This window comes from Pithys albifrons, chromosome 8 (genome assembly GCF_047495875.1).
Source record: "Pithys albifrons albifrons isolate INPA30051 chromosome 8, PitAlb_v1, whole genome shotgun sequence".
NCBI classification, from domain to species: Eukaryota; Metazoa; Chordata; class Aves; order Passeriformes; family Thamnophilidae; genus Pithys; species Pithys albifrons.
In genome coordinates this window covers 38,973,561-39,001,439 of record NC_092465.1, presented here as the reverse complement: position 1 = coordinate 39,001,439, position 27,879 = coordinate 38,973,561, and the positions used below count along the sequence as shown (strand labels likewise).

General features: G+C 50.3%; 1 protein-coding gene across 21 annotated transcripts; it reads right to left on the bottom strand.

Annotated features, from left to right (window-relative positions):
- Positions 1-265: 265 nt before the first annotated feature.
- Positions 266-27,879, bottom strand: PCBP3 (poly(rC) binding protein 3). 21 transcript variants are annotated; one of them, XM_071562154.1, is made up of 13 exons: positions 27,738-27,879; positions 27,434-27,457; positions 26,512-26,544; positions 25,839-25,955; positions 24,960-25,091; positions 24,555-24,683; positions 22,142-22,285; positions 19,618-19,659; positions 16,023-16,101; positions 15,285-15,344; positions 12,065-12,117; positions 9,246-9,415; positions 266-685 (listed from the first exon to the last, which is right to left on the bottom strand). In XM_071562154.1, the coding sequence occupies exons 1-13, from the start codon at positions 27,804-27,806 to the stop codon at positions 640-642; spliced, it is 1,098 nt and encodes a 365-aa protein (XP_071418255.1). In that variant the 5' UTR covers positions 27,807-27,879; the 3' UTR covers positions 266-639. The 21 variants fall into 21 exon arrangements, with proteins under 21 accessions (XP_071418255.1, XP_071418256.1, XP_071418262.1 ...); XM_071562155.1 differs by having other exon boundaries at positions 16,023-16,098; XM_071562161.1 differs by having other exon boundaries at positions 22,211-22,285.

Below are 27,879 nucleotides of genomic sequence, written 5' to 3'. Positions count from 1 at the left end.
CCTGCTCCCTCTCCCCTCCTGGCAGCCCCACTCCCTTGTGGAATCATTTCCTGATGTTGAGTGGAGCCAGGGCTCTGAGGCCCATTTTCCAGAGAATGGTTTGCTTCACAGGCTGCATGGGCCGAGTTTCCCCACTAACCATTCTGGGGAGGATCGAGGCTTTTCTGCCACTGGGCACCCCCAGCATCCCACCACCCTCCCTATGGATGCCCCACCGCCCAAACCACAGCTCCCCAGCCTCATCCCACTCACCATGAAGGGCACCTCAAGCAACAAAAGCTTTATTGCAATGACACAAATAAGCCACGAAATACATTGCAAAGCTGCAGGGGCGGGGGGGGGTGATAACGAAGCGCAGAGAGCGGCGATGGGAAGCGCTGGCTCGCAGGAGTGGGTACCGCTGCACGCTGGCTGCAAGCTGCTGTCCTCCTGCGAGCTGCTGCTCGAGCCCCCCAGTCCCACTGCTGCCCCATGTCCCAGCTGAGGGAGCAGGGTCTGGGCAGCCATGGGCAGGGGGATTTGGGCAGCTGGCCCGAAGGGTGCCACGGAGGAGTGGGAGAAGCTCACGGGAAGCCGGCAGCGTCTTCAGAGGGGGCTCAAGCATCAGCCACTGGCACCATGTCGGCTGTGGCGCTCCGGTCAGGCGGTGAAGGTGTTCCTCCCGTGGGGATCAGGGTCTGCAGAGCTGGGGGGCAAGCAAGGGACATGGTCAGGGCTCAGCCAAGGCTCCAACGCTATTGACTCCCAGCCCCTTAGGCTACACGAACATGTGGCTACTACAACACCCTGAGCAACTCTCCAACGTGATGCTGAAATTGCCCACACTCCAAAAGCCAAGCTGGAGAAGCTGTGCCCACATCGAGCTCTGCTAAGCCACAACAAACCTCCCTTTTTTTCCATGAGAGCTTGCACCCAAACACATCCAATGTGAGCTGGGCTGCCACATGAGCCCAGGTGGTTGCCTGGTTCTCTGTGTGTTTACCTTGTGGGCTGAGTGTGCCTTTTTGGGAACTTTAGAGGAGCCATCTGAACATACTGAGTCTGTTCCTGGGCTGAGGATCACCCCTGCCTGCCTCTCTGTGCCCTACAAACCCATGGCTGTGGGACAGTGACCTGATGGGTCCCATCAGACCCATCAGCAAGATTTGGGGGTGATGAGCAAGAACATCGTAGGGCTGGCTGGGGGGTGATGAGCTGAGGGAGGAGCTCTGGGGAAGGGCACACCCCCTGCACAATCTCTTCCTGGTGCTGCACTGCACCATCCTGTGCCTCTGGAAACCACTGTGTTTCAGCCCAAAATATGCAGATGGGAGATCTACTTGCAGAAAGAAAATAAATTTTAGTTATGCAAATGAAAATTTGTTTTAAACATGGAGATGGTGGTTTCTCTGGGGTGTTGGGTTTGCATCTCTCACTGCATTTTTATGCAGCTTTCCTGTAAGAGACTCAGGAGCGTGGCTGCGTTCTTAGTAGCACACAGCAGCATCCCTTGGGAAAACCATATCACCAGCTGCAGCAGAGGCCTCAGGCTACATCACTGCTACATCATCTTCCCACCAAAAAACCCCCCACACACCACTAACTGACTGCTTTTGGGTGAGCACATCACATCTTGCTTCCCTGTGCACTGGGAAATCCTGTTGAATATCCATTGTGGTTAGATCCCAAGCTACACATGCAACTCTGGATTCCAGAATGATGCTGCTCCATCCCTCCACCCTGCTCTGCCCAAGCTCTTTGTGCTTGGCCATGCTGCCAGCTGGCTGTAGTGGCCCATCACCGCCATGCCTGCACTTCCACAGCACATCTCACTCCCCTGCTGTGTCCACGCTTCCATGGAGCATCCTGTGCCACCAAGTCTCATCTGGTGCATCAAAACCCAGAGAAGCTCCAGAGCCAAGTGTCACTCATCCCCTCTTTGATCCAGATGCAAATGCTCTTAGACACAGGCTTTCCCCAGGAATAAATAGTGACAGTGCCTGCAGGGAACCAGGACACAGTGCTCCAACAGTGCTTCAAATATTCAAGTCCTCATGCACATCACAGCCTTCTCTTTTGGGATCAAAGCAGTTCCTTCTAGAAATAGCATGTGTGTTTTGCATCAGCCACAGGCCATGGTTCAGTGAGGGGCTCAGACATGAAGCCTCTTCTCGCTGCTCCATCTTGTTCCCCATCTTCTGGCTGGTTTCATTCCCCACGTGCAGAGTGGGCATGAACATCATTTCTGGGAAGAGACATCCTTGTGGTTAAATGGCCTAAACATGAGTGTGGGAATCCAGAGCCAGCCTGGCTTTGCACTTGGCTAGATTTAGTCTGTGGGATGCTTTCTGAGTCATCTGGAGTCTCCTCTTCCTCTTTGCAGGACAACTGTGCTCAGGCAGAGTGGGAGGGGGGTTGCACATCTGGAGTGGAAGGAGTTGCACATCTGGTACATTCAGTACTTCCTAAAGTCACTGCCACGTTACCCTTTGGACAGGGGCCTGTGGCTCGCTGCACAGCACAGCAGATTAAGATCCACAGCTGCATTCTTTTTGAAGAGAAAGTAAAAATATCCCCCTCAGCAGATTCCCAGCTCCCTATGATATCCAGTTTGGGAGCAGGGGAATTACATTGAGACCCTGACCTTTCTGCAAGTCATTCCGACAGCTGCAGCCACTCCTGCTGCCAGCCAAGGCACAGAGCATCCTGCCTATGAGTGCTGGTCTCCCTGGGGACCACAAGGGATGAAAACCCTCAGGACCTCTCCAGCAAAACAGACCGAATGGGCTTGGGCCAGCATAAGGTGGTGGCTTGTGCCACCAACCTTGTGCCTTGGCACAGCTGGTATAACCAGAGATGTGTCCTTGTCCATATGGGCCGGGGGTGGCTCCAGGAAGGTCCCAGCACTCATGGGACCCTTCCTGCAGTGGAATTCAGTGCCAGTGCCACCCACCTGCTTGGTGAATGTCACTGCTCGTCACCAGTGCGGGCCCGGGGAGAAAACCCCCCCCACAAAACCCCACTCCCTTTTCAGCAGCGTGGGATGTTTCTGCACGCAGATGGAGCAGAGGCTGAAAGCACCGGACATCCCAGTGCTTCCCACATCCCGGCCGGAGCAGGAGGCACGCAAAAGCTGGTGGATGGGGACATCTAGTGACCAGTCGGGGGGACCCCGGAGCTGGGGACGGGGACACCTCCCCAGGGCTGAGGGCTGCATCCCGGCAGGGCTAGGGGAGATGCTTTCCATCCCTGTGGCCCGGGAGAAAATGGGATTAAGCATTCATCCCTGCCACAGCACGCAGCGATCCCCCAGAAACCCCACCCCTGCCGGTACCGGAGGGGGGAAATTACCCTTGCTAATGGCACATAAGCTTGGAATTAGCATAATTAAAAGTGACGGGCATGGATACATAACAAACTCCTGAATAACAGCTCAAAGAGAGTATGAAATTTAAAGAGTCTCCCTGGTGAAAGTCACTTTCCCTTAGGGGAAACAGTCTATTTTTTTCAACCTGATTATGTACTAGATTTGCAAATACAGTGTAGGAAAAAACCCAGCATATAACAGTACTCTAAACAATTTTGGGAGCATGACAAGGATATGTAGGGGGATTGGAGACCTTCAGCTGAGAGCAAGAGGCTGCACACAGACCTCAACTGATCCCTCTCTGATGGAGACTCCCACACTCCAGGGGCACAGGGAGGCATTGGACCAATACTTTCCAGTCAAAGTCACAATTTCCCACAAATTAAGTAATTCCCAAAGAGTTTCACTGAGTTAGTTGCTTTCAGAAATGTTGAATAATTCTGGCTGGATGAAATGCATTGTTTTGGGAAAGAAAAGCAATGTATTAAAGCTATTCTGTTGACTAATTGGGGCATTCACCTTGTATTGAATATTCAGTCCAGTATTAGAAATTTTTCCCTGTGGATGTATCACTGGAGCATTTTTAGTTCATCCAAAATGGAAACCCAAGACTTATCACAAATCAAAGCAAAACACTGAGGTTCCTTAGAAAGAAAGGAGCAAATCTCCTTTTAAGCCATCCTGAAGAAATCAAAGCCAAGTTTGATACATTCAATGTGATTTTGTTGTTATCCTTATTGTCATCAACATGCTCCCAGGAGATGCTGCAATGGTTTCATCACCTCTTTCTTCAAACCACACTCAAGCCCAGATGATGATGGATAAGCTCACTAAAGACAAGTTGCAAAGTCAAAGGGAATGCCATAATGAGGGATGCTTTGGGTTGTCCTGTGCAGGGTCAGGATGATCATTGTGGATCCCTTCCAACTCAGGCTATTCAATGATTCTGTGACTGTACAGCACTCCTGTAAGGTGTCTGTCTGAGGTGATGCTACTGCTTGGACCATCCCCTTGTACCACTATGGCCTTCTCCACCATTCCCTGGAGCACTCCCCAGAGCACAGGTCCTTGCTGCAGCACAAGCCTTGACACGATGTCTTGGATACCAGCCTGATGCCTGAGCAATGCTTATATCCAACCTCCTCTCCTTCACCATCAAATCCTGTGGTGGCTTTATCTCTGTCTCTCCAGGTAATGGTGCAGGCTGGGATGGGGATGGCACCTGGAGGTGGACGTTATCCATAGGTTTGCTGACATGGGGATGGGTGCAGAAGTCTTGCTGCTGCCTGCTCCCCCCTCTCCAGTAGCCTCTGAGCTCAGCTGCATCTGGCAGACCCAATCTGGCATGTGCTATTTTGGGCAGTGCCATCTCAGTGGAGGTGGGGAATAGCACGGGGAGCACAGTGCACACAGAGCAAAGGAATTCAGGGCAGATGTGATCTCAGAAACTGCCGATTCCTGTCCACAGCCGTTTCCACCTTCATTCCCATCAGGATGCTGTTATGCTCCTCTGCTTTCCCCAGATGTACAAACCCCATAACCATGTTGACTTGTGATGGATTTCTGAGTCTTAGTCAATGTGGTGTTGCTGCTGCTGTTCCTCCATCACCTGGAAGATCTTGTGCTCTGGCTTGTCCTACAGCCCCACGGAGGAGCTGACAATGGCAGGGTGTGCTGGCTCTCTCCATGCACCATCCCTATCCCGGGAGGCATCACACCAGGCCACTGGCTGCCATGGAGGGTGGTGGCAGTGGGATGTGGGGCTTCTGCTGTGGTTCACCCTCCAAGCCACTGGTGTGGCTCTGGCACACTGCTGGGTGGTTTTTTTCATGCAGGGTCTCACACGTGCGTATTTCCTTCTTTCAACAGGAAAAATACTTGGTCTAAAAGAAGAGTGAGGAAGAGAAGATGAGGAGTGCCAGTTGCCCACAACTGACTCACTGTCTTGGCAGGTGGTTCTGTGCTTGTGCTGGCCAGTTGAAAACTTGAGGGAGGTACCATTTGGTGCCTTACTCCCTCCACCATCAGCATCAGCACGAATACAAGGGGGAGAGGATGCCAGTGGAGGCTACTGCCTTCACCTGGGTCCATTGCAGCACTACCCAAAGCACCTGCACTGCTCCAGATGGGGATTCAGGGGATGGTCTTGAGAATGTCTGGCTGCTGGACCACACAAAAGGCACAGCTGAACCCCAAGTACCAGAGAGTGCAGAGCAAGGGGTTGGAGATGGGCAGCAAAGCCTCTTATGGAGGATCTGAGAGCACCTTTAACCACAAAGGCTTGGAATGCTCTGGAGAGCTGAGCATGCACAGTTTTTAGGATACCTGGGCTGAGTAAACCACTGATGCTCAGCAGCAGGGGCGGGCAGCCACCTTTACCTTTCCAGGCTCCTGGGCTGTTCTCTCATCCCTGCCAGCTCCCTGCTGGAGCCCATAACCCCCTGCCCATCCTTCGCTCCACTGATGTGGTGGTGTCACCCGTGGTCCCTGATGCAGCCCTGTGTGAGTGCTGAGCAGTCAGTGCTGAAGACAGGAGGAGAAGTGGTCCAGCATCCTGGCAGAAGGGTGGGAAGCTGCTAGCAGTGCCTGCCAGAATGGAGGATGAAAGAAAGGGAAAGGCCATGAAGTCTTGGGGCTCACCTGGAAAGACAATATATTTCCATGTGGTACACTGCAAAAATGGACTGTGCGGCTGCTTCAACTGTCTGGGGACATGGTGTATCATGATCCCCCCATTTGCAGTCTGAGAAAAGGGACAGTCAGGAATTAACAGGTGGAAAATATATTTGTTTCCTTGTTTGAGAGGTAGGAGAGAGAAGAAAAGCCTGGAAGCAAAGGCAGGGCTGGGCATAGAGGGTCTTGGGGAAAGGTATGGGGCACAGACATGGCAGATCCGTCCAGACAAGGGGGCAGTAAAAGATGTTGATTGTCTTACCATAACTTATAAATTAATCTTATGGAAAACCAAAAGATTATGCAAACCAAATACTCTCCCTTTGGAAAAAAAACCAGAAAGCATGGAATCACTCAGAAAGTGCATCACTCACGGGGACCTTCCCTAAATAAAATAAAATAAAAAATTATGATGGTGATGGTAATAATAATAACAGTAATGAAGAACTATTGTATAAAACCCCCACCTTCCCTCCAAGCAGCTAAACAGGTGTGGAAGGATGCAGAGGGAAGGATGGAGCTGGAGTTGGTGGGGTGACCCAGGAGAAGAACAGTCGGAGCCCATTGGTACCAGAGCTGCACAGACATTTATTGAACACAAACAACGAGAAACACAGCCAGCTCACAGAGCTTCCTGAGCTATCATCCAAAGGTTTTGCTCATGGGCATTGCCAAAAGAGTGCTTTCAAAGGTCCCTGGGGGCATGAACCCCATACAGCTGAGTTGTTCCCACTTCCAGTTGCTTGTTAGTTAAAAAGAAAGGAGCATTCGTGTATATGTGTGTGTGTGATTCCCTTAATTTAGTATGAAAAAGGGCTTGTCTGGACCATGCCATGTTCAAAGAGAGAAGCCTGCGGGTGAACCTGTGCATGCACGTTGGCTTGGCGCCCGCATTCCACTTCCCAAATAACACAGGGTGAAAACTACGCCCTTACCCTGAGGGCAGGGATGTGAGGTGGCAAAGGTGAGCCAGGACAAGCAAGAGGGAGCACCAAAGGAAGGAGGGTGAGAAAAGTAAGTCATCTGAAGCACGCACAGCTCTGGGTGGCATCACGTATGTCCATAGGCTACAGAAAGTACCGCCAATGTCAACTCAAATGTGTAAGTAGCTACGCTAGACTGACACTAGAGACCTCATCATCTCCTGAAGTCTCATCAGTGAGAAAAAGCCAACACCCCCCACCCCCCTCCCCTGTCCCCAAAAAGCAGATGAAGTATTAACATCGTACGCTGAAAACAAGGACCATAACCAAAGAGTTCGGGAGCAGCCTCGGGAGCACAGCAAAGAGCTTGTAAAGAATCGTTCCAATGTGCATATGCATGTGTGTGTTTATATATATATATTCATTAGTAAAGAAAAGAGTATCTGTGGAGGCAAAGGGAAGACGGTAAATATACAAGCAGTACAGGCTGGGTGGAGTGCCGGTGGCTGGAGAGGGTCGGGTGGTGCGGAGTGGAGGATGGTGGGTGGAAATTAGAGTGCGCCCATTCCAGTGACCTCAGACGTCAGCCTAGAATAGACAGGGGCAGAGAGAGGGGTGGGGAGGAGACAAAAAACAAGCGCTTAATCACTGGAGCACAAATGAAAATGAAGACCCTGCAGGGCAGTGCTCCTCCTCTTGCCTACACCCCGCTTAGATGGGGTGGGCAGAGCATCTCTGGGTGGCTTGGGGGTCCCCCGTGGTGGGCACGGGGGGCTGGAGCATAGAGCCAGCATAATGGCTGGCTGCCTTCCCCACTCCTCACTGCTGCCAGGTAGTGCCCATTACCATCACCGTGTTGTGGCAGAGGTGTCACCCACCAGAGGTGCTGGTGAGAGACATCCCAGCACACGGCCTCCCTTCTAGAAGCATCCCTCCCAAGGGGGACATGCAGCTGTGCCAGCTTCCCCAGCTGCTTCGTTTTGGTCTCATTTGAAAACTGTGGAAGAGGCTGAGCCCCATCCTGTCCCCTGCCAGGTCATCTCTGCACAGGCAGCATCTCAGCCAGCCCTTCCCAGGAACAAAGAGCCACTTGTTTTTCTTTTCTTTATCTCTCATCTCAGGAGGTGGGAGGGGATTGGCAAGGAGCTGTGGGAAAGCCACTCAGCCATGCCCGCAGTGGGCTGGCCCCATCCCTCACCTAACCAGGTGGAGAGGTGCCACAGGCATGGGCAGCGGGAGAGCGGGGCGGGATGGGATGATGGAAGTCTATTGCGGGTCAGGGCTGAGGTGGGTTGGGTGCAAGGAGGAGAAAGTACATACAGACCTCACCGGTGCTCCCAGCCCACACCCCAACAATGTCAGAGTCGCCACCAACAGCCCCCTGTCCTCGGGACCCTCCCAGCAGCCTCCTGCAGCTGCACAAATCCAACGGGTTGGCACGGCATCAATCCTGCCCGCAGAGGAAAGCGCGGACAGGTGGACGGGCTTGCTTGTGTGGCTGTTCCAGGTGGGTGCAAAGCCATTTGAAAGGTCCCGTATCCCCTTAAACTCACTATCCACGAGTCCACAGACAGAGGCAAAGAGACCTGCGTGAGCGCCTCAGACGAAGTTCACTGCCAGCACGGAGCTGGTCCCCAACTTGTCTCTCCAGCTACATCTCCCCTTTGGGAGTCCCTTGCTGGACCCCTGGTCCCCCACAGCATGGGCTGCATCTCCTCCTAGCCTGTGGCAGTGTTAAGGAACCCTTGGCCCCTGTGAAGTCCTCCTGCACCAAGCCTTTCATGATGTAAAGGAAGTAATCAGGCCGTCCCCATGTCTTGCGTTTATTGGACTGATTACTTTCACTGAATGAAAGAAAGCCTTTGAGAGGTCTGGAAGCACAAGCAAGAGGCAGATGCTGGGATCGCAGCAAGCAGGTCCCAAGTGATGCCTCCTTGCCACCAGCTCAGCTCCATCCCTGTTCCCTGCCTCATCCACAGAGAAAGACGGCGGCGATTTTGCCCTACCCATAAGCAAAATCCTTGAGCGAGGGTGGCAAGTGGGCAGGCGACCGGTGCAACCCGCGGGTGCTCTGCCAGCAGTGAAGCAGCTCCCAGTCCCCAGCCAAAGCACCAGCTGGGGGGAGATGTCCTGCTGGTGACGTCTGGTCCCCGCTCAGAGGTCTCAACAAGATACCATCTGTCCCAGCCAGCCTCAGGAAGCCTCTCCTGGCCCACGGTGCTGGGAGCGAGGGCTGCTCCCACCACGCCAGCAGGGCGGGATTGGCCGTGGCAGGAGGCAGCGGAGGTCTGCGGGGTTCTCACCTGGCGTTGATGAGGTACTGCGCAAGGCTGATGTTTGCAGGGGTTCCTGTGATGGTAATTTGGCGCTCCGATGACCCTTCCGTGGCGTTGGCGATTTTGATCTGCGCTCCCGACATCTGCCGAATTTCATTGATTTTGGTCCCTTGGCGTCCGATTATGCAGCCTATTAGCTAGGAAAGAAAGCACGGAGGGAATGTCTGAGAGGCGGCAGCTCTGGCCGGTGCCGGCAGGACGGGACGCGAGCACAACCGCACGGCCCTGGAACGCGTGTGACCTTAGTGCTCATGAAAACAGGAGAGGGACAGCCTGGGGGGGAATCCCACCTGCACTCGAGCACGGTCCTCCAAGGACTCATCCAGCACCATTATCCACAAGACCATGACCAGCATCTCAGAGGGCTTCAAGGAGGGCTCATTTCTGGAATAATATTTTTCGTGGTCTAGCAAATGGTGAATGTTTTGCAAGTTACTTATTCTTTTGTCGGTCACAGAAAACCCAAAGGTGGTTTGAATGTGTTACTAGAAGGAAACAAGCCCACCACCTTCACTGGGAACAGCCCAACCTCAGAGTCCCCTCATCAGCTGGTGCAGTCACCCCATCCTACATTCCTTCTATCTCTCTGGGATGCCCTCAATGCCTCTGACACCCCCTCTAGCTTTTTTGGTGCAATCCAATGGCTCACCAGTGTGCGCAGGAGAGCACCATGTGGCTGTGGCACCCACAGAAGAGGTGACTCCTACTTAAAAGCACATCTTTCACACTCCTGTGAAAAAATCAGAGCCATCTGGAGGTTTGAATTTCCTCATATACCTGTCCCTTGAATTTCCTCAATGGTCTTTGTCTTTGCTCACTTGTGCATCAACTGATGGTTCCCTCAGGCTTGATCTCTGAAACTTGATTGCACATACCAAGATATCCAGCTTGACCAACACAGGCATGAGGTGTTTCTGCATCCCCTTTTGGACAGGTTGCACCCGGGCATTTTATATGTGGGACATTCATCTTGGCAGCTGCTTGATTTCTGCCGTGGCAGAAGTGGAGACAACTCCTCCTCCAAATGTTCACTGATCCTTCAGTCAGACCATGGGGCTCCCATGGTGGTTTGTCCCATAGGGACTTGAATACACATGGGAAGGGTATCAACTGTCTCAGGGGCTGTGGTGGTGCGGTGTTCAGCCCAATAGCCACCCATCCTGGTCTTCAAAGCACAAAAATAACTCAGAGATGCTTCAACAAATAAAGATCTGACAAGGGAGACCTAGGAACCAAACTATTTAGGCAGATGTCCAGGAAGACCCAAGTTGAACAGCATTCAAGGTTCTCCTGACAGTCAGAGGAGGGGCAAGATGTTTACCATCAGACTTCCTTCAACTTCAGCACAACTCCAAGTTATACCAATAAAATATCACTGGAGACTCTTAAAGAAAACCAAGCCTGTCCTCTGCTTCCCAAGAAGGTGGCAGTGAGTGTTTAAAAGCCTTTGAAACAAGAGGAGGAAATGCTAAGGAGGAGTTTTTCAAGATGCGGGTGATGACATTTAATGCTGCCTAGGTCTGGTGATAACCAGGTCCCTGGTGAGTGAATGCTCCATGTGCTCCTGGGTTCTGGGAGGGCCCCTGGCATCCTTTCCTCCCCTTTTGCAAGGGTCTCTTGATATTTCTGAGGATTGCTATGGTCCTCCATGCTCTACAGACATGGTTGTTGAAACATCAGGAGCACTTGCAGAGTTCCCTGCAGCCTTGTGGAGATGCAGATTGGGGATCAGTCTCCCACGGGCTCCTTTGCAGATCCCTTCCATGGCAGTTGTCCCTGGGGTGAAGCATCTCCAAGGGTTTCAGCCAGCAGATGCTCAGAACCTGTTGCACTGCCACATCTCTCAGGTGGAAGATGATTTTGGCAGAGGTGCTTGACAGTTGCAGTTGGGCTCGCTGCCTTTCCCTTGTGCTGCCAGATGTTGGTGAACAGCAGGAAGAGGTAGCAACAGCTGCCAGACCCCATCCAGACACTCCTTATGAGGATGGGCTGAGGCGCTTGCTGGTGATGGAGATGGGGCAAGAGACTGGATGTTATTCCCCTGCAGATTGGTTCTTAATCCACAGAAACTGGTGGGCCAGTCCAGAAGCAAGTAAAGCACATGGTGCTGGCTGTGTTGCGCTCTCCATCCCACCTCCTCCCACCTGAGCACCCACAAGCACCCTGTCCAGCATGACTCCAGCCTCATTCCAGCAAATATTCCAGTCCAACACCCACGTCACCACAACACCTCCAGCTGTAAGACCCCAAAGCTGCCTGTCACCAGTACTATGATGAGACACACTGTCCTTCATGGCACTTTGTGGCATGAGAAATGTTATTTACTCACCACCTCTTCACCACCACCCCCAGCCCACTCACTACCCTTGAGCTGAAATATCATCTTAGACCTGCCAGTGTCTGATTAAGTAATTAAGAGTTTAATCAGGGCTGGCACAGGAGCTCTCTCCCTTTCCCAGTGCTGTCAACTGGGCATGTTTCATGAGCACTGAGTTCACTTGCAAAGGGAAATAGAGCATTAAGGTTGTACCTAGGGAATCTACTGACAGGGTGAAGTCCAATGGGCACTTTTTGCTGCAGGTTGATCCCCAATGGACTGCACATGGCTGAGGGAACATGATGAAGGGGCATCTCTAAATATATTTACCAAAGTCATATGTCAGCAGTTTATATATATATATATATATATATATACACACACACATACACACACACATATATATATATGTGTGTGTAGACACACATGCACACACAGACATGCCAAGGAAGCTCTAGGACTTACTTACATCATTGGGAATGGTGAGTTCATGAGTACTGGCCGGGGGACTGGCATCCAAACCTGGGCACATGCAAGGAGACATGGTTATAGCTTGCAGAGGCAACACAATGGAGCTCCGCTGCTTTCCCGACACAGTCAACACTGCAAAGGCTTCGTCCTGCTCCAGGGTGGGAGGGGAAGGGGATCACACACTCTGGGACAAGGAGGGGTAAGACAGTTGCTACCTGACTCTGTTGGAGCTGGGTCTCACCTTCCCTGCATCCTCTGAGCTGCTCCATGAATGCCTTGCTTCCCACCCTTCATCATCCCACTGGGAATGGCTTCAGAGGAGAGTGCAATGTTCCAGCATCACCAAAGAGAGGTGGGAAAAACACCTTCCCACACAGCAGCAGAGAGCATGCTGACTAGGTCAGCCACCAGCCCAGCAGGAATGCTGTCCATGCACCCTCCAGCCCTATCTGGATGCAGCAGCATTGAGCTGCTTGGGTATGACAGCAGCTTGGTGCCCCAAAACCGGTTTCCCCAGGGGATCCAGCAGCACTGGCACAAGTCCTTTGCAAGTTAAAGCCCCACAGACTCACTCTGAATTTAAGCCAGACTGCTAAGACATGCAACCTAGCTGGACCTAAGACCAGTTGTCCCTCTTATTTGTAAGGGCAAGCAAGATAAACAGTATGGAGGTTCAGATCCTGCTTCCCAACAAAATTACACATCAAAGAGCAGAGGCAGCAGTGTGCTTCCTTCCAGCCTCTCCTGCACTGAAGAGAGCTCTCTCCTCCATGGTGGGAATGACTGGAGTCAGAAGGATACCCTGTGTATGCAGCTCCAGAGGTAAGAGGACACCATGCCATAGTGCTACCAGGCCAGGTCAAAGCCTGCCTCTCCCATGATTTTCCGTATTAAAGCCGAAGCAGGAATGTCCTATGCCAAATCTGCAAGAAACAAGCTGTCTGGTGGCTGACAGGAATTTGCAGCAACTGGGAAAAAAACCCTTATCCTTACAATATAAACCACTGATGAAGGCTTTTAAGAACACAAGAGACTGCCAGGTTTGTATCTGTGGAAAGGGGAGTAAGTAGGTGCAGAATAAAGAGAATAAGGAGATGGGAAGTGCAGGGCTGCAGCAATAGACAGCAGCAGCACCAAATTCCTCACTTATTGCCATTGAGGGCCTCAGCACTGAGAAGGGAAGCTCTGAATATCTCTCATGTGCTTGTGCATGACGTGAGGCTGTCAGGAAGTGAGTGTGGTGAGGCCCTGGTACACGTTGTGTAGAGAAGCTGTAGCTGCCCAGTCCTTGGAAGTGTTAAAGGTCAGGCTGGATGGGGCTTGGAGGAACCTGGTCTAGTGTGGGTTGGAACAAGATGGGCTTTAAGGTTCCTTCCAACTGAAACAATTCCATGATTCTATGACTGCGTGATTCCTGTGCTTTCCTGAATGCAGCTTCCCAGACACACCTCTCTTCCAGAAGGTCTCCTCATCACATTTTTCAATTGGAAGCACAGAGAGGAGAGGAAATGCCAGGATGGGGGCTGCAAATCCTCCACTACGCAGCCCTCTGCTTTCTTCACCCCTGCCAGGGGTACTAACGCCAAACCCTGCACAAAATAGATCCTGCCCAGGTATTACACCACAGGCAATGCTCAACACTGACTTTACAGCACACATTCACCAGTCCTGGACTGGCTTGCACACTGAGCTTTCTGACAGTTTGGGGCAAGGTGGACTGACCTAACACAGACATGTCCCTCAGATAAGGGTGTCCCAGTCTCTTGGCCAGGCGTTACAAGGCTCAGCTCAGTAGCAGCCTGGGTATGGCAGAAAATGTCTTTTGAGGGGAGTAGAGCACTGGTGATGAATTCTGAGCAGCACTGAGGCATCCAGGGGTCTTTGGGAAAACAAACTAAGCTCCTCAGATGCATAGGTAGCCCCCCTCATCCCATGCTCAGATGCTATGGATGCTGCTGAAAGCCCTTGGGACACAACATGCCATGGTACTGCACCATCCCTGCATCATACAGCCATCCAGGAACAGCCACATCCTTCCCCATTACCTGGAGACTGTTTATTTTAGCACTACAGCTCCTCCCTTTTTGATATGCACAAGCAGTCCCTGAGGCTGCAAAGAAAGTGTCAGGGCAGGATTAGTGCCTTGGGTGACTGCAAAGGGCAAAGAGGACATGCAGAAAACATGACTGCGCAGGTCAGTGTCACGAAATCTCTATTTGTGTAGTCTTGTGGGGTCTGTCTACTTGGGCTACATTTGCTTTCATAGCTGGGTGATGCCCCCAGACTTTTGAGGCATGCACAGGATGGCTGTGTGCCCCAGGTATGCCCAGGGAGATCTGGTTCATATTGCCTGTGAGCCTCCAGGTCTCAGGATAACTCCTCTAAGCAATGGTAGGTAACAAAAGACAAATCCATTCTGTACATACAGATAAATGTGGGACATCTGCCATCAAAATTTCTCCAAGGCTTCAGCCATGCCTTGACTCCTCAGGGTCCTGTCCCACTAAAATTGCAACTCACCCTGAATGGCTTGGAGATGGCTAAAGCTGCATGTCATTGCTGTTCCCACCGGCATTTTTCTGCTGTTTCTGAGCAAAGTTTAGGCAAAATGAAATGAAGAAATAAGGGTGATGACTCTGATATCTTCCCAATATACAGATGGCATTGAGAGAGAACTCATCATGGTTGAGGGGCAGTGGAGGGCCAGCACCGACCTCTGCTGTCTGATGACCAGTGACAGGACCTGAGGGAACAGCTGGAGCTGTGTCAGGGGAGATTTAGGTTGGATATTGGGAAAAAGTTCTTCCCCCAGAGGCTGGCCAGGCACTGGAACAGGCTTCCCAGGGCAGTGGTCATGGCCCCAAACCTGAAAGAGCTCACGAAGTGTTTGGACAACACTTTCAGGTGGGATTCTTGGGGCTGTCCTATGCAGGGCCAGGAGCTGGACTCGATGATCCTTGCAGGTCCCTTCCAACTCAGGATATTCTGTGATTCTATGGCAGTTATACACAAATATCAAAAAAACAGGCAATGAAGTCCAGGCACTTTTCTTTTCACATGCTGTACAGAGACGAACAGTGCTGCCCAGCCTCTCTCTGCCCACCAAGAAAACCTGCCCTCTTCTGATTTCTCTCAGAGTACAACAACTTAATGGTCCTATTTACAGAATCTATATTTCAACCAAAGCCTGCTTATTTCCCTCTAGCTTTGCGTTTTACCTGATGACTGGCCCATCAGATTTTGAGCTTCTTCGGAGGAATGTAAGGGCAGCTTTTCTCCTGAAGAGCAAAGAAGAAACAGGTTTAATGCTTTTGCCTTCAAGGAGATAAGCAATGTCACTTCATCTAGGAAGCTCAAAATATGATGAACATACTGTCAGAAAAGGCATTTCCAACCGGTACTTTAAGTATCTCCATCCCCTGCGCTCTATCTGCTTCCCAGGTCACCATGAACATGCCAGCCTTGACAAGGCTCCAAGCCACGCTGGGGCCAGCTGTGCTCCCATCAGTGTGGCTCCCTATGGCCACAACTCCTTCCTGTTGCAGGGGTGCCATCCTGCCTGGCTCACCAGCGCTCCCTGCACACACCAAGGCAGCATCCCTGGCCAGCACCAAGCTGTTCCCCCCGGAAAGCTGGGACATGCCACCAGGATCCAGATCAGATCAGCGCGTGGCAGGGGATGCTGCCTCCTCCGTGAAGGGAAGGATGGCGCTCACCACTTCTGCTGAGAAAGCCAGCAAAACAGGGAGTGAGTCCTGGCATGCACAACAAAGGGCCAAGAGCTCACCCTTGAGGACTGTAACCCCAAAATATCCATCTCTAGTTAGCCTTTCCCCATGGGCATTGCAACTTTTTATTTGCCCTGCTCATTTCCATTAAACAGCGTGAGTTTAGAAAAGAGAGAGAAACTCTACAGGTAAGAGAAGGATATCTTGAAAGGGTGTGTGGGTACGTACCAGGGAAAGCGGGGGTGGTCTGTCCAAGGGGAGTAAAAGGGGTTTGCTGCATAGCCAACTGGTGGAGCTTGGTCAACTGCTGAGGGGTAGGAGGGACATTAGAGCTAAGAAGGTTATTGTCATAGAGTACAACAAGTCACACCGAAAAGCAAGAACAAAATTATAACGGGAGGGAAAAATAAAAAGGAAAACAAACCAAAAAATAATGAAAAAAAACCAAACCAGGAAGCCATGGTGAGACATGGCAAAAACATTAGCAGAAGGACTTGGCCTGGGTATAGTGCAATAAAGCCCAAATCTTTGGCAGAAGTGCTTGGTCAGGGTCTGAAGTATGATACCAGAAAGAAGCCCATTCTTAGTTTCAGCTCCTCTGCCTCAGCACAGGGCCAGCTGGTGGGCATCACAACCAGCACCCAGAGACCCTCTTTGTGCCACCAGGGCTGCATTGTCACCGCTGGTCCCTGCAGCACAGGTTCCTGTGCTGTGCCTCTGGTGGGAAGTGCCTCTGGGAGATGGATAAACTGCGTTTCTAAATGTCAGCTCATTAGGAATATGGGGAATTATGGGCTTCAGCCATGACCACTAGGTATTTCAGATCCTTGTATCCCTTGCTGTGCTGGGTATGTTTTGGTGCCCAGTCAGGAAGCGCCTGCAGAGAGAGTTGTTTGTTTGGAATACATTTTGTGCTCCGTTTCACTGCTCCAAATAAAAAACAAAAAAACACAACAAAAACCAAAAACCAACCAACAAAAGAATAAAAGAAAAGAAAACAAAACAAACTGGGCTGAAGTCTGGCAGGGAGCAGGAAGAAGGCTCTTTATCACCTCCCACATATCACAGGTCCTCGGGAGATTGCCAGAATCTCATCATCCCCAAAACTCAAACCACTTGTTGTGCACATTATCCCTGGCAATGGAGAGGCAAGAGTTACAATTTCAAGGTTTTGGGGGTCAACAAAGTTCAAACACCTCCTTGCTCCTGCAGCATGGCTGGGGAGTGCAGGGAGGTCTGGCTGGCAGCAGTGAGAGGGAAATGCTGGAAAGAGCTGATCTGGGGGGCTGTACACACCGGGGGGAGGCTGGAGGGAGGCAGCAGGAAGGGGTGAAACACCTGCAAATCCCCAGAGGGGTGCCCATGAGATCTCTGTTCTCCCTGCAGAGGCATGAAGACTTCCAACCTCCATCAGCTCAGGTGAGAGGTCTCACTACTCCATGAAAAGAGGTGCCTACACGTCCCTCACTGGGCTTATTTTGGCTTTATTTGGCTCATTTTAGCCAAAGGTGTGATACGGTGGGTTCCTGCCAAAACACAAGTGCCTCCAGACAGGAGTGAGCACACCACTGCTCCTGCACAGAGCAAGGATATCAGGATCCACTACTTTTTAAATTCAGAACTATCCTGTTTTCTACAGGTGCACCTATTTCTGGAATTCCTTGTGACACCTGGTCCCTGGACACTGGCAGGACTCCAAACAAAAGCTCTTTGCCCCTTCAGCTTCAACCATGACCTGGGACAGGGGTCCTGCTTTGTCCAATGGGGGAAACACCAAAATCCTTTCTAATACTGAGCTGGTAGAGTTTTCAGACGTAGTTTGGATAGTGGTATTTAGACAGCCCCTGTGTCCCTGCCCATGGCAGGGGTGGAATGAGATGAGCTTTAAGGTCCCTTCCAACCCAAACCATTCTGTGACTCTGATCCCACAACTTTTGGGAAGGTAGGCAGCTACAAATCACATTCCAAACAGTCTACACAGACCCAGCAATGTTGAAGTTCTTCATGAGTCAAAGCTGCCCCTCTTCTGAGGTTCTTTTCCAGGGGAGAAAATCAAGGAGCATGCATTTGGCTTTCAAAATTCTGCCCGCTTTGCCAAAGGGCAGCCACTAAACACAGAGACCTAAAATGTGTTTAAAATGCACTAAAATCCCATTCAAGACTGGATTCTGCTCTGAACATTGTTTAAAATTATTAATCATTGGGAGACCACTATAAGAGTAAGGATGGAGTGCATGGCCTCTGGATCAACAATTCTTCCCATGTCTCAGCAAATCTGCTGGGAATGGGGCAGAGCACATTTTATTAAATGTATTTTAATCCTGACAATAAAAGGAATATAATAACAAGGAGAAGACTAAGCTGTCAGCACTGCTTGCAAGGGAAACCTGGGATAAAGCCTATATTGACCTACCCTAAATATGCAGGTTCTTTATTTATATTCCACTTCCAAGCAAAGACAAAGACTACATAATTAAGAATATTTCTTATCAACCATCACAGCAGGCTATTCAGAGTACACACATACTGGTGTCACATAGAAAGCCAAAGCTTGGATTCCACTAATTCCAGTGAAATCACTTCTCCTAAGATGAAAATCCAGCCTAGAGGTCCTTAAAGGTTCCCATGTGGAGCAGGATTCATGGTATCAAACAGCCTTGCCACCCTCTCAATCATGGAAAAAGGTAATTCCATGATTTAATACCTAATGCCCCATGGAACACTGAGCTACATCATCCCCTTCCCATGGCTGGGATGGCTGGAGAAGTCTTTCCACCCACCACCACATACACAGCCCCACTGTAGACCCCCAGCTCACAGCAAGAAGAACCTCCCCACAATGGGACTCGACAAGTATTTTATCTCCTCAGAAACACATTTAGAAAGGCCCAGCATTTTCCAAGAGCCATGACTCCCTCAGAAGCCAAGCCTTGCCTGCTGCCAGCAAGGAGTTGCTGGCATTGCAGTGCTTCACTGCTTTCCATAGAGAAATCCATTAGACTAATTTTTTGGTTCTGTTGGTAACTTTAGACACAAACATTCCAGTTGATGATCCCTACATGTCCCCCCACAAATGTGCTGTGGCTCCCTGACTCACCACAGGCACAGGAGCCCAGGGGATCCAGGCATCAGCAAACCCTGAGTCAGAGTGGTGCCTGTCCCTGCACCAAGGAGCCTGAGATGGAGTGAGGACTGTCCCCACAATGCCCCTGCCCTGGTGACAGCCACTCAAACCCATTGAGACAGCCATCAAATCCAGGGTGACCCCACTGGTCTGGGGTGTTGCTCCTGTGGGGAGGCACAGATCCCTCAGTACCCTCTTCAGCCCTCTGGGAGATGCAGGGAGGGGTTTTCCCAACTTCCAAGTCACCTGGAGAAGCTGCTCCTCCTGGAAAGACACATCCACCTGCCCTGGTTTCAATCACGAAGCTCTGGATTGTCTCCACTCCACCAAGGCACTCAGCAACTAAATACATCCTTAGCTTACCAACATTTTAAGGACAAGGGGAAAATTTTTTTTCCTTCTTTTTTTTTGCTTGTTTTGATCATTTTGAGGCACAAAATGCATAGAGTATGTTTTCTCTCACAATGAAGGGATAGCACTGAACAATGGAAACAATTTAGCATCAGGCCAAGTCCTCGAAAGAAATAAAGTTTAGTGCTAACAGGTTAAAAGGCTACTCGAGGTATTACAGATACTACACATGGCCAGTTACTTTGAAAATACGTTATTAATATTATTGGCTAATATTAATATTATGTGAATTAACAGTAGCATGCAGGTGACAGAAAAGGGTATAAGAAAAATTAGGGTAAAACTCACATCCGGGTGTGGAATAGCGTATTGTCCCTGAATTGTATAGGCCTGTAAAGGAAAAAAAAAGGTGTTACTGGGGATGGAAGGACATGGTGAGAGAATTTCACTCCTCTGCTGGGACCCCCCTCTCGCACATTAAATTCCCTGGGGCACCAAATCCTTGGGGCAGGAGGGAGATGTTCACCTCCGATCCAATCTGTCCCATTCTGAGCTACCTGACTTCAAGGGCTTTGGCTCAGTTTGGCTTTTTCAAAAGGAAATAAACAGCTCCTTAAAGATGCCAGTATTGCATGAAACAGGAATATTGGGTTGTGACTGGTCTTTGCCAAGCAAAATATAAGGATCAGTGGCAGGGGGGTTGGAACTGGATGATCTTTAATGTCCCTTCCAACCCAAACCATTCTGTGATTCTATGATAACCAGAATTATGTGTGTAGCAGGTGCACAGTGACATCACTGCTGCCCTTCACACCTAAGAGTGATCCCAGAAAGCAAGTCAGTGCAGTGGGCCCCTCCACATTTTCAGGTGCACAACTCCCAGTGGATGTTTTACATCCACCCAGTGTATTCCAGTGCTCTGCTGGGGCATTTGAAAGGCATTGAGGTGAGGGCTCAGGGCCAGGCCACCTGTGATGCCTTTCACCAGCTATAATTGATAAAGCCATGCAGTTATCTGCCAGGCAAATGGTTTTGTGTGCTTTTCCCATCCTTTGTAGCAATTCTTTCTCTTTTCCTTTTTTTTCTTTTGGCAAATAACCCCAAAATAACCACCAGTGTAGGTGAAGAGCTGCACACTAGAGAGCCCAATATTTAGGACTTAACCAGGTAGCGAAATGTATCTCACTGGTTGACACATTATTCAGATGATTCTGAAAGAAATGACAAAAGAAATGGAGAACACTTTGAAAAGGGAGAGTAAAGACTGCCCAAAACAACAGAAAAAAGCCTCCATGGAACCTCCTGCAAATTTGCCACATTGTTTGCAAATAGCAAAGTGCTTTCTGTAAGGAAAACCCACAAAATCATGGAGGAGGAAAACAGAAATGGCTGTCCCAGTGCCCACTGGCATCCTGGCACAATGAGGACAAGCCAGAGGCTTCAGCAAAGAATTGCCTGTCCTGGTGGTGTAATTTGGTCATTGCTTTTGCCTTAGAAGAATTGAGTGAAAAAAGGTAATTAAGGGTCGGGAGGTGTCTTGGACAGATGCAACTCAGCTCTGATGTTGCCTATGGATGATGGGGCTGGTCCCTTTGGCAGCTGCCATTGGCCACTGCATCCCTCAGCCTGCTGAGTTCCTGTAGGATCATCCCACCCCAAACACCTGTCACCACTGTCACTGGCTGTCCTCTTCCCATCCACCCCCTGCCACCCCTTGGGCAGAGCCAAAGGGCTACCAGCCTTGGGAAGAGCTCTCATTTCAGACAGTTGCTTCTTCCCATGACATCACTTCTGTCCAAGACACCAACCATTCACCAGCAGGAGAAATGCTAACTCCATCTTACTCTCCCTTTTGAGAAGATAGTTCACCAAGCAACTGGACTCAAAGCTCTTTTCCAGGATGGCTGCTCAGACTAAGTGACACACTCCTCTTGATCCTGGCAATGACTAATTCAGCCTGAAATGGCCTGTGCTCTGGGCTTTGCTCCCATTCTTAGTTTGTCCTCCTATTTATTATGGTTGGGAAGAAATGAAATAACTTGTGTGGAGCTGCTCTGGGTGGTTTTGTCATGCTGGCTCTACCTGGCTGCTGGTGCTCCTGGGAAGGTACATCTCTGGCTAGATCTGATGCACCACAGCATGGCATGCCCTCAGGCACCAGGTGAGGTGAGGACATGAGGTGGAAAAAGCAATGGTGCAAGTTCCCTCTTTAGAAGTAGTTTTCTGCTCAAAATTGCTCTTGTTTCTGCTGATTTTCATTTGCAGAATAACCTCCAGCTCCCATGACACATCCATGCAATGGTTATCCCACAAAGGAAAAATCTCCCCAGGGGTGGCTAGAAATAGCACGTTGTGTCTGCGAGGCTGCAATGTCACCAAGGGCAATGCAATGCAGGCTCTCCTGTAAGAAGGAAGCAGCACCCCAAACCAGCTCAGCATCCCAAGGAATGGGGACATGACTCTTCCACAGAGGCTGCCTTGGGCAGTGGTTCGGCACAGCCCTGCAGTAACTGGCATAAATCCTTCCTATCTTGGATCAATTACAGCTACACAAAGGTGTTTTCTTCAATTGGGCTGGAGATGCCAGAAACAGTCACAGTCCCTTGTTCAATTATGCTTTTCTAGTTTTCTCCTTCTTATCTACTGACAAATACCGTGAAGCAAATTCCAGCCTTTTCTTTGAGCATGAGTACCCAGCATAGCTAACACCCTGCCTCCATGGGCTGGCCCCTTCCTCCTCCTCATCCTCCAGCATCCATTACAGAAGCTAAACCATCGGCTCTACCAAGAGCTTTCAGTCCAGCTGCCGTGGCACACAACAGATGGGATGATACCATGCAAGTCAGAAGGCAAGAAACCTGAGTGCACTAACGGGCAGCGGCTGGTGCTGCAGTAAAAGGCTGAGGTTGGCAGTGGAGGCTGCAAGCGGGTCGGCTCTTACCTGACCACCTGCAAAAATGACAGGGGTGGAGGCGGGCTTTGGGCGGTAGGGAATGGTGGCACCTTTTGGTGGGGACTAGGAAAAGGGATAAGGAGAGGGAGAGAGAACATTAGAACAGCTTTCCTGAAACGGCGGCAAAAAGAGTGTTAGAAAGCACCTAACGGAGCACGGCCCCCGGGGCCGCCGGCAGCAACACCCAAACCAGGCAACACCGCGTTTCTGGACAGGAGGACACAGGGAAAGCAGCGTTTCATGGACAACAAGGACAACCTGGGGTACAGGAGATCCCCTGCCATGGCACAGGCCCCTACATCACATCCTGGAGCTCCACTGCCTCCCTAACGTTCGCTCTGCACAAACTGTGTCACCTGGTCTAGACTTCTGGAACTCTCCTCAAAACACCCTGAGGAAACCTTCAAGCAGCAAGATGGGGAGGTAAAGCCCATCTGAGCGACCTGGCACATTGCTCCAGTTCTTTGACCACCCTCATCTTCTGCACTGTGGGGTCAGGGTCACCTTCAGGACCTGGTCTGGTCCACTGCCATCCAAGCTGAGACATTGGTGGTCATGCACTAGAAGCTACAAGGCAGTGTCGTTGTAGTCGAGTGGGAGGTGTCACTGCCATGACAAGGGGTTGGAACTAGATGGTCTTTAAGGTCCTTTCCAGCCCAAACCATTCCATGATTCCATGATTCTGTGATCTTGCTCCTCACTGCTCTGGTCTGTTCAGTCCCTGTGTAGGTCTGAGCAATGCTGTAGTGAGTTGTTCCATGTCATCATGTATGAGAGCTGCTCACCCAAGTTCTCTGTGTTGGTTTTCACTTGAACATAACTAACAGGCCATAGAAAACATAGAGGTTTTTAGGGATTAGGAGAGATTTCAGTTTTCTGCTTCTACTCAAAATGAAGTGACCCAGTCACTGCTATGTAAGACCAGGCAATATAAATTACGCTACCTCATGGAAAATTATGCATTTTTTTTCTGTACATTCTTCTAGACATCTACTTCAAGGCAAACAGCATATCTAAATTCTCCTCCTAAGCACCTGTCTTTTGGAAAGCTGTATGATCAAAGCACATCTCTATCATCCCAAGCCTCCTTGTTCTTTTATTGCATTACAAATCTTGGAGAGGATGAGCCAGGATTATCTGTGTAAGACTGAAAGGTGATAAGGAGCATCTCTGTGAACTGTTAAAGTCAGGGAACTTCCCAGATTTCAGACTGCAAGAAGACTCATGGGTTTTTCTCTTTCCCATTGCTGAGAAATACAGAAGAGCAGCACCTCTTGCTTGTGAGAAGACCAGCCAAGAAACACTTTATAACACACCTGCAACCATAACCTCAGACTCATCTCTGCTGCAGTCCATGACCTGGAGTCATCATGTGCCTAAAATTCCTTCACAAGCATCACAGGGTAATGTGGCTCCTGGCTATTCCTCCTGAGCTGTGCTACTGCCAAACTGAAGGTGCTTTAATTTGGCTTTGCTTTCCCATCCCCATCTGTAGCTTTTCCAGTGGGAAACGTGCTCCTCCCTGCCATGAAAGAGCTGTGCAGCCAGGCAGAGGGGCCTGGCATTGGTCCCTGCTTTGTCTGTCTCTGGGAGGCAGCAGGAGCAGAGGGTGACACCATCCTGTGTCCTGAGGGCTTTCCCCCCAGAGCTTCTCCCATCTGAGGGGGCAGCCTGTGGCTCTGGTAATTTCCAGCAATAAGACATTGGTACAGCAGCATCTCTCCATGGCAGAGATCTTCAAGCTTTGCTTGTCAGTATTTATCCCAGAAAACAGCACCTTGGACATACATCCATGCACCCTACAGTCCCTGCTATCCACCAGCCTTCCTCATTACCCTTCCCACTGTGCCTCACGGGAGCTCAGCTTTGTGCTCCCAGTTCCAGCTTCCCCAGCACAAGGGATGCACTGGCCTCCTCCTCCTCCTCCTGATTGTTGTCCTCATGGGGCACCGTGACCCCTGTGCAGAGGAGAGTAGGTCCTTGGAGGAGGGGCTGCAGCCCCCATCTCCTTCACACAGCACTCTGGGTACTGCTGGGCTGTTCCAGCCCACCTGGCAACCCTCTCTCCTGAAGTCACCCTCAGCTCCAAAACAAACCATCTCCTTTGGGGCACCAGACCAGGCAGGCTTCCAGCTGGGGACTCTAGAAACAATGGACAGTGGTGGGGAAAAAACAATGGGTGGGTTTCCAACGGAGGTACCAGGAAATGAGAGTGATCCGACAACGCGTGGTGAAGGGGACGAGAGACACTCTCCACAGCTCCCAGCGCTGTTGTGGTGCCAGCTGGGATTTTTTTCCTTATGTACTTTACCCCCTTTGTTACAGACTGTACCTCCAGCATCACCACACAGATCTGTTTGACACACTGGATAATTGCGTCGGGTGTCCCCGAGATTGTCACCGCCCGCTCTGTGGAGTTGGGCAGCATGTCCCCCGCCACTTGAACCTGAGCACCTGTTGACTGGAGACAGAAAGAGAGAGGAAGGGCAAATGCCACATCTGAAGGCCTTGCCTTGCAGCCCAGCTGCAGCTCTGCCCAACAGCCGCACTGCCCCATATATTGCACCCCATGGGATGCTGCTCTTGCATCAGCAAGACCACCCTGGGAAGCAACGTGCTGCATGATGCAGCATAAGGATCCCATTTTCCAAGGCAGCTCTCCCTCTGTTCACAGATCAGCTCTGAGGAGCTGCAGCAACCTTCACTAATAAAATTACTTTATTCAAGTCTGACTTACCTCTCTGATTTCCTTGATCTTGGAGCCTCCCTTGCCAATCAGCGAGCCACACTGACTTGCTGGCACGACCAGTCTCAGTGTCACTGGAGGTTTGCTGGTAGCGGTGCTGTTGCTCATGGAGTTGGTTATGTCCTTGGGAAGGAAGAGTGTAGCACATGAGCCCTCAGTACCTGACCAGATGCTGACCCAAGAGCCCTGGCTAGAGAGGAGGGGTCATGTCCCCCCAGACATGGCTGGTCTCTGTCTGCAACTGCATCACTGCACATCCCTGAAGTTAATTAACTGTGGGACTCCGGGACACTTCACTGAATCACAGAATCATGAAAACACTAAAGTTGGAAAAACCCTGTAAGATCATCGAGTCAAACCATTCACTAACCCAGCACTGCCAAGTCTACCGGTAATCCATATCCCCAGGTGCTACACCCACATACTTTTTGAATACTTCCAGACATGGTGATTCCACCACTGACCTGGGCAGCCTGTTCCAATGCCTGACCATATTTTTAGTGAAGAATTTCCCTAACATCCAATCTAAACCTCCTGTGGTGCAACTTCAGGCCATTTCCTCTGATCCTGTCATTTGTTACCTGGGAAAAAGAGACAAAGCCCTACCTGACTAAACCCTCCTTTCAAGTAGTTGTAGAGAGTGAGAAGGTCAACTCTGAGCCTCCTTTTCTCCAAAATGAGCCTCTCCACCTCCCTCAGCAGCTCCTCATCAGACTTGTGCTCAGTTCTTGCCTAGTTAAGAGATGTTTGGAGGGTTCTGTGCTGAGGCCATGTCCCATTTAAGCAAGATCCACCAGCCACATGTGGGCTGGAGGCCCCGGGCCCACCTGCACTGCTGGCCCCAGCTGTGGGATGGCTCACATTTCTCACCTCCTCGAATTTGTAGGCAATCATGGCGAAAGCCTTGAAGATGGCATCGGTGGGGCCAGTGATGGTCACAATTCGCTCAGGGCAGTTCCCCTCTGAGATGTTGATCCTTGCCCCACTCTGAAAAGAGAAGAGCAGTCCTGGAATGGCCACAGCTAAGCACCCAGGTTGAGTCCTCTCTCAGCCTGATTCCTGGTTATCACCTGTGCCAGTCTGTCCCATCTAACCATCCAAACTCCCACCCTTCCCCTGCAATGATGCCAGCACTGCCTTATTCAACACTCAGAAAGGGTTTCCAATATTTTGCTGCAAAGGAAACCCATAGGATAAAGGCAAGACCAGCTCATGGGGTCATTGCCTGTGAAGAGTGCTGCTCACTGCTCTGATAACTTCCTGGGAACTGCAGGCACAAAGACCTTGGACAAACTCAAAGCATCTTACGAATTACTTAATGTTTCATTAAGAGCAAATTCTTGGCTCTGGAGAATTCCCTTTAATTGTGATAGGAGTTTATTTGAGCGTGGAGGAAGGAAACTGGTCCAAAGAGCTCTGGGGATAGCTGGCTTGCTTGTCCTGACCCTAGGAATTACTGCATGTATTGCACAGGGCAATGTACAGCTCTGGCCACTCTGCTCTCCCTTCCTCCTACAAATCATTCACAGAGCGGGTCACTCACCTCCTCACGCATCTTCTTCACGGTCTCTCCTTTCTGAAATGAGAAGGGAAAACAGACTGTTACCGAAAATTCAAGACTTCCACCTTCAAAACAACCCTTCCAAACATGCATCTCCCTAAAACATGGCAACACATAGCCAAACACATGGGCAGGTCTGTGATGCCTGGCCCTGCATCCACATGTGATGGTCAGCTGAAGAGATGAGTGTGCAAGTCATCAAATTATCTATCTATCTATCTATCTATCTATCTATCTATCTATCTACCTATCTATCATCTATCTATGATCTTTATTTGTATATCTATATCTATATATATATAAAATATAGATGTATATATGCAGATTCACAACTGTGAATCTTCCCAGAGTTGGACAGGGTGATGGAAAGTAAGGTAACAAGCATATAGGGAAAACATGTTCATGCTGCAAATCTTTGCCACCATAAATCTGCTTTTTAAAACCATCCTCCCCCAAACCCCTTAATCCTATACAGCCATGACTTTGCAAACCACCATGACAAGCACCCCACAGCAGAGCACCTCAGGAAGCTTTTCTGCACAAGGCAAATGGGAGTCCTGTGGCCTCAATTTAAATTATATTTTGAGTGGGTCTGTGTGACATTTGTATTATATCTTAATGAAGTTATTTGATTAAGACAACAGAGCACAATGGCTGTAAACTCCCAGTGATCACTACAGAGAAGCAGCTGGGAACAGCACTGGGGAAGTTTGGTGGTTGGTGGGGTTTTTAGGGAAATGGTCTTTGATCCCTCTGTGAGTGTCTCCTAATTTCTGGCTCACAAATGCAGCAATCAGCTCATACACCCCAAACTCTTCAGGACATCACAGGGAAGAGGTGACTGGTATCTACTACACCACAGATGCAGGCAACACCATTAAAGCTTCATTAAAAATACTCTTACCTTCCCAATGATGCTTCCGACTTCCTATACAAATAAAAAAGCCAAACCCAAAGGAACTGACATTAGAAAATGTGATGACAGTCCAGCCCAACCCCATAACAAAGTAAAAACCTGGTAGACATCAGCCCCAGTAGAAGAACAGGGTGGGGGGCAGGTATGAGAGGTACTAGGAGCACCATGCCACCCTCCCCATCAGCAGGACAGCTATTCCTGGGGCTGGCATGCTGTGTGTGGGGCTGGACCCCGACACAGGCAGAGGTGGGAGAGGGATCTGTGACAAAACCCCTCTCTGGGAGCCCCTTACCTTGCCATGCATCAGCAGCCGGATGGTGAGGGTGACATTCAGGCCGCCTTCGGAGACCTTGGACTCCATTTCCTACAGGGGGACGGGAGACGTGCGATAGCAGGAAGGGGAGCCCCGGCACAGAGACAGCACCACGGCGGTA

Coding starts and splice junctions, on each gene's coding strand:
- PCBP3 (XM_071562154.1), bottom strand. CDS start 27,806: ATGGAGTCCAAGGTCTCCGAAGGCGGCCTGAATGTCACCCTCACCATC. Junction 24,684..24,959: donor AGATCAAGGAAATCAGAGAG/GTAAGTCAGACT, acceptor TTCTGTCTCCAG/TCAACAGGTGCTCAGGTTCA. Junction 22,286..24,554: donor TCTGTGTGGTGATGCTGGAG/GTACAGTCTGTA, acceptor CCCTTTTCCTAG/TCCCCACCAAAAGGTGCCAC.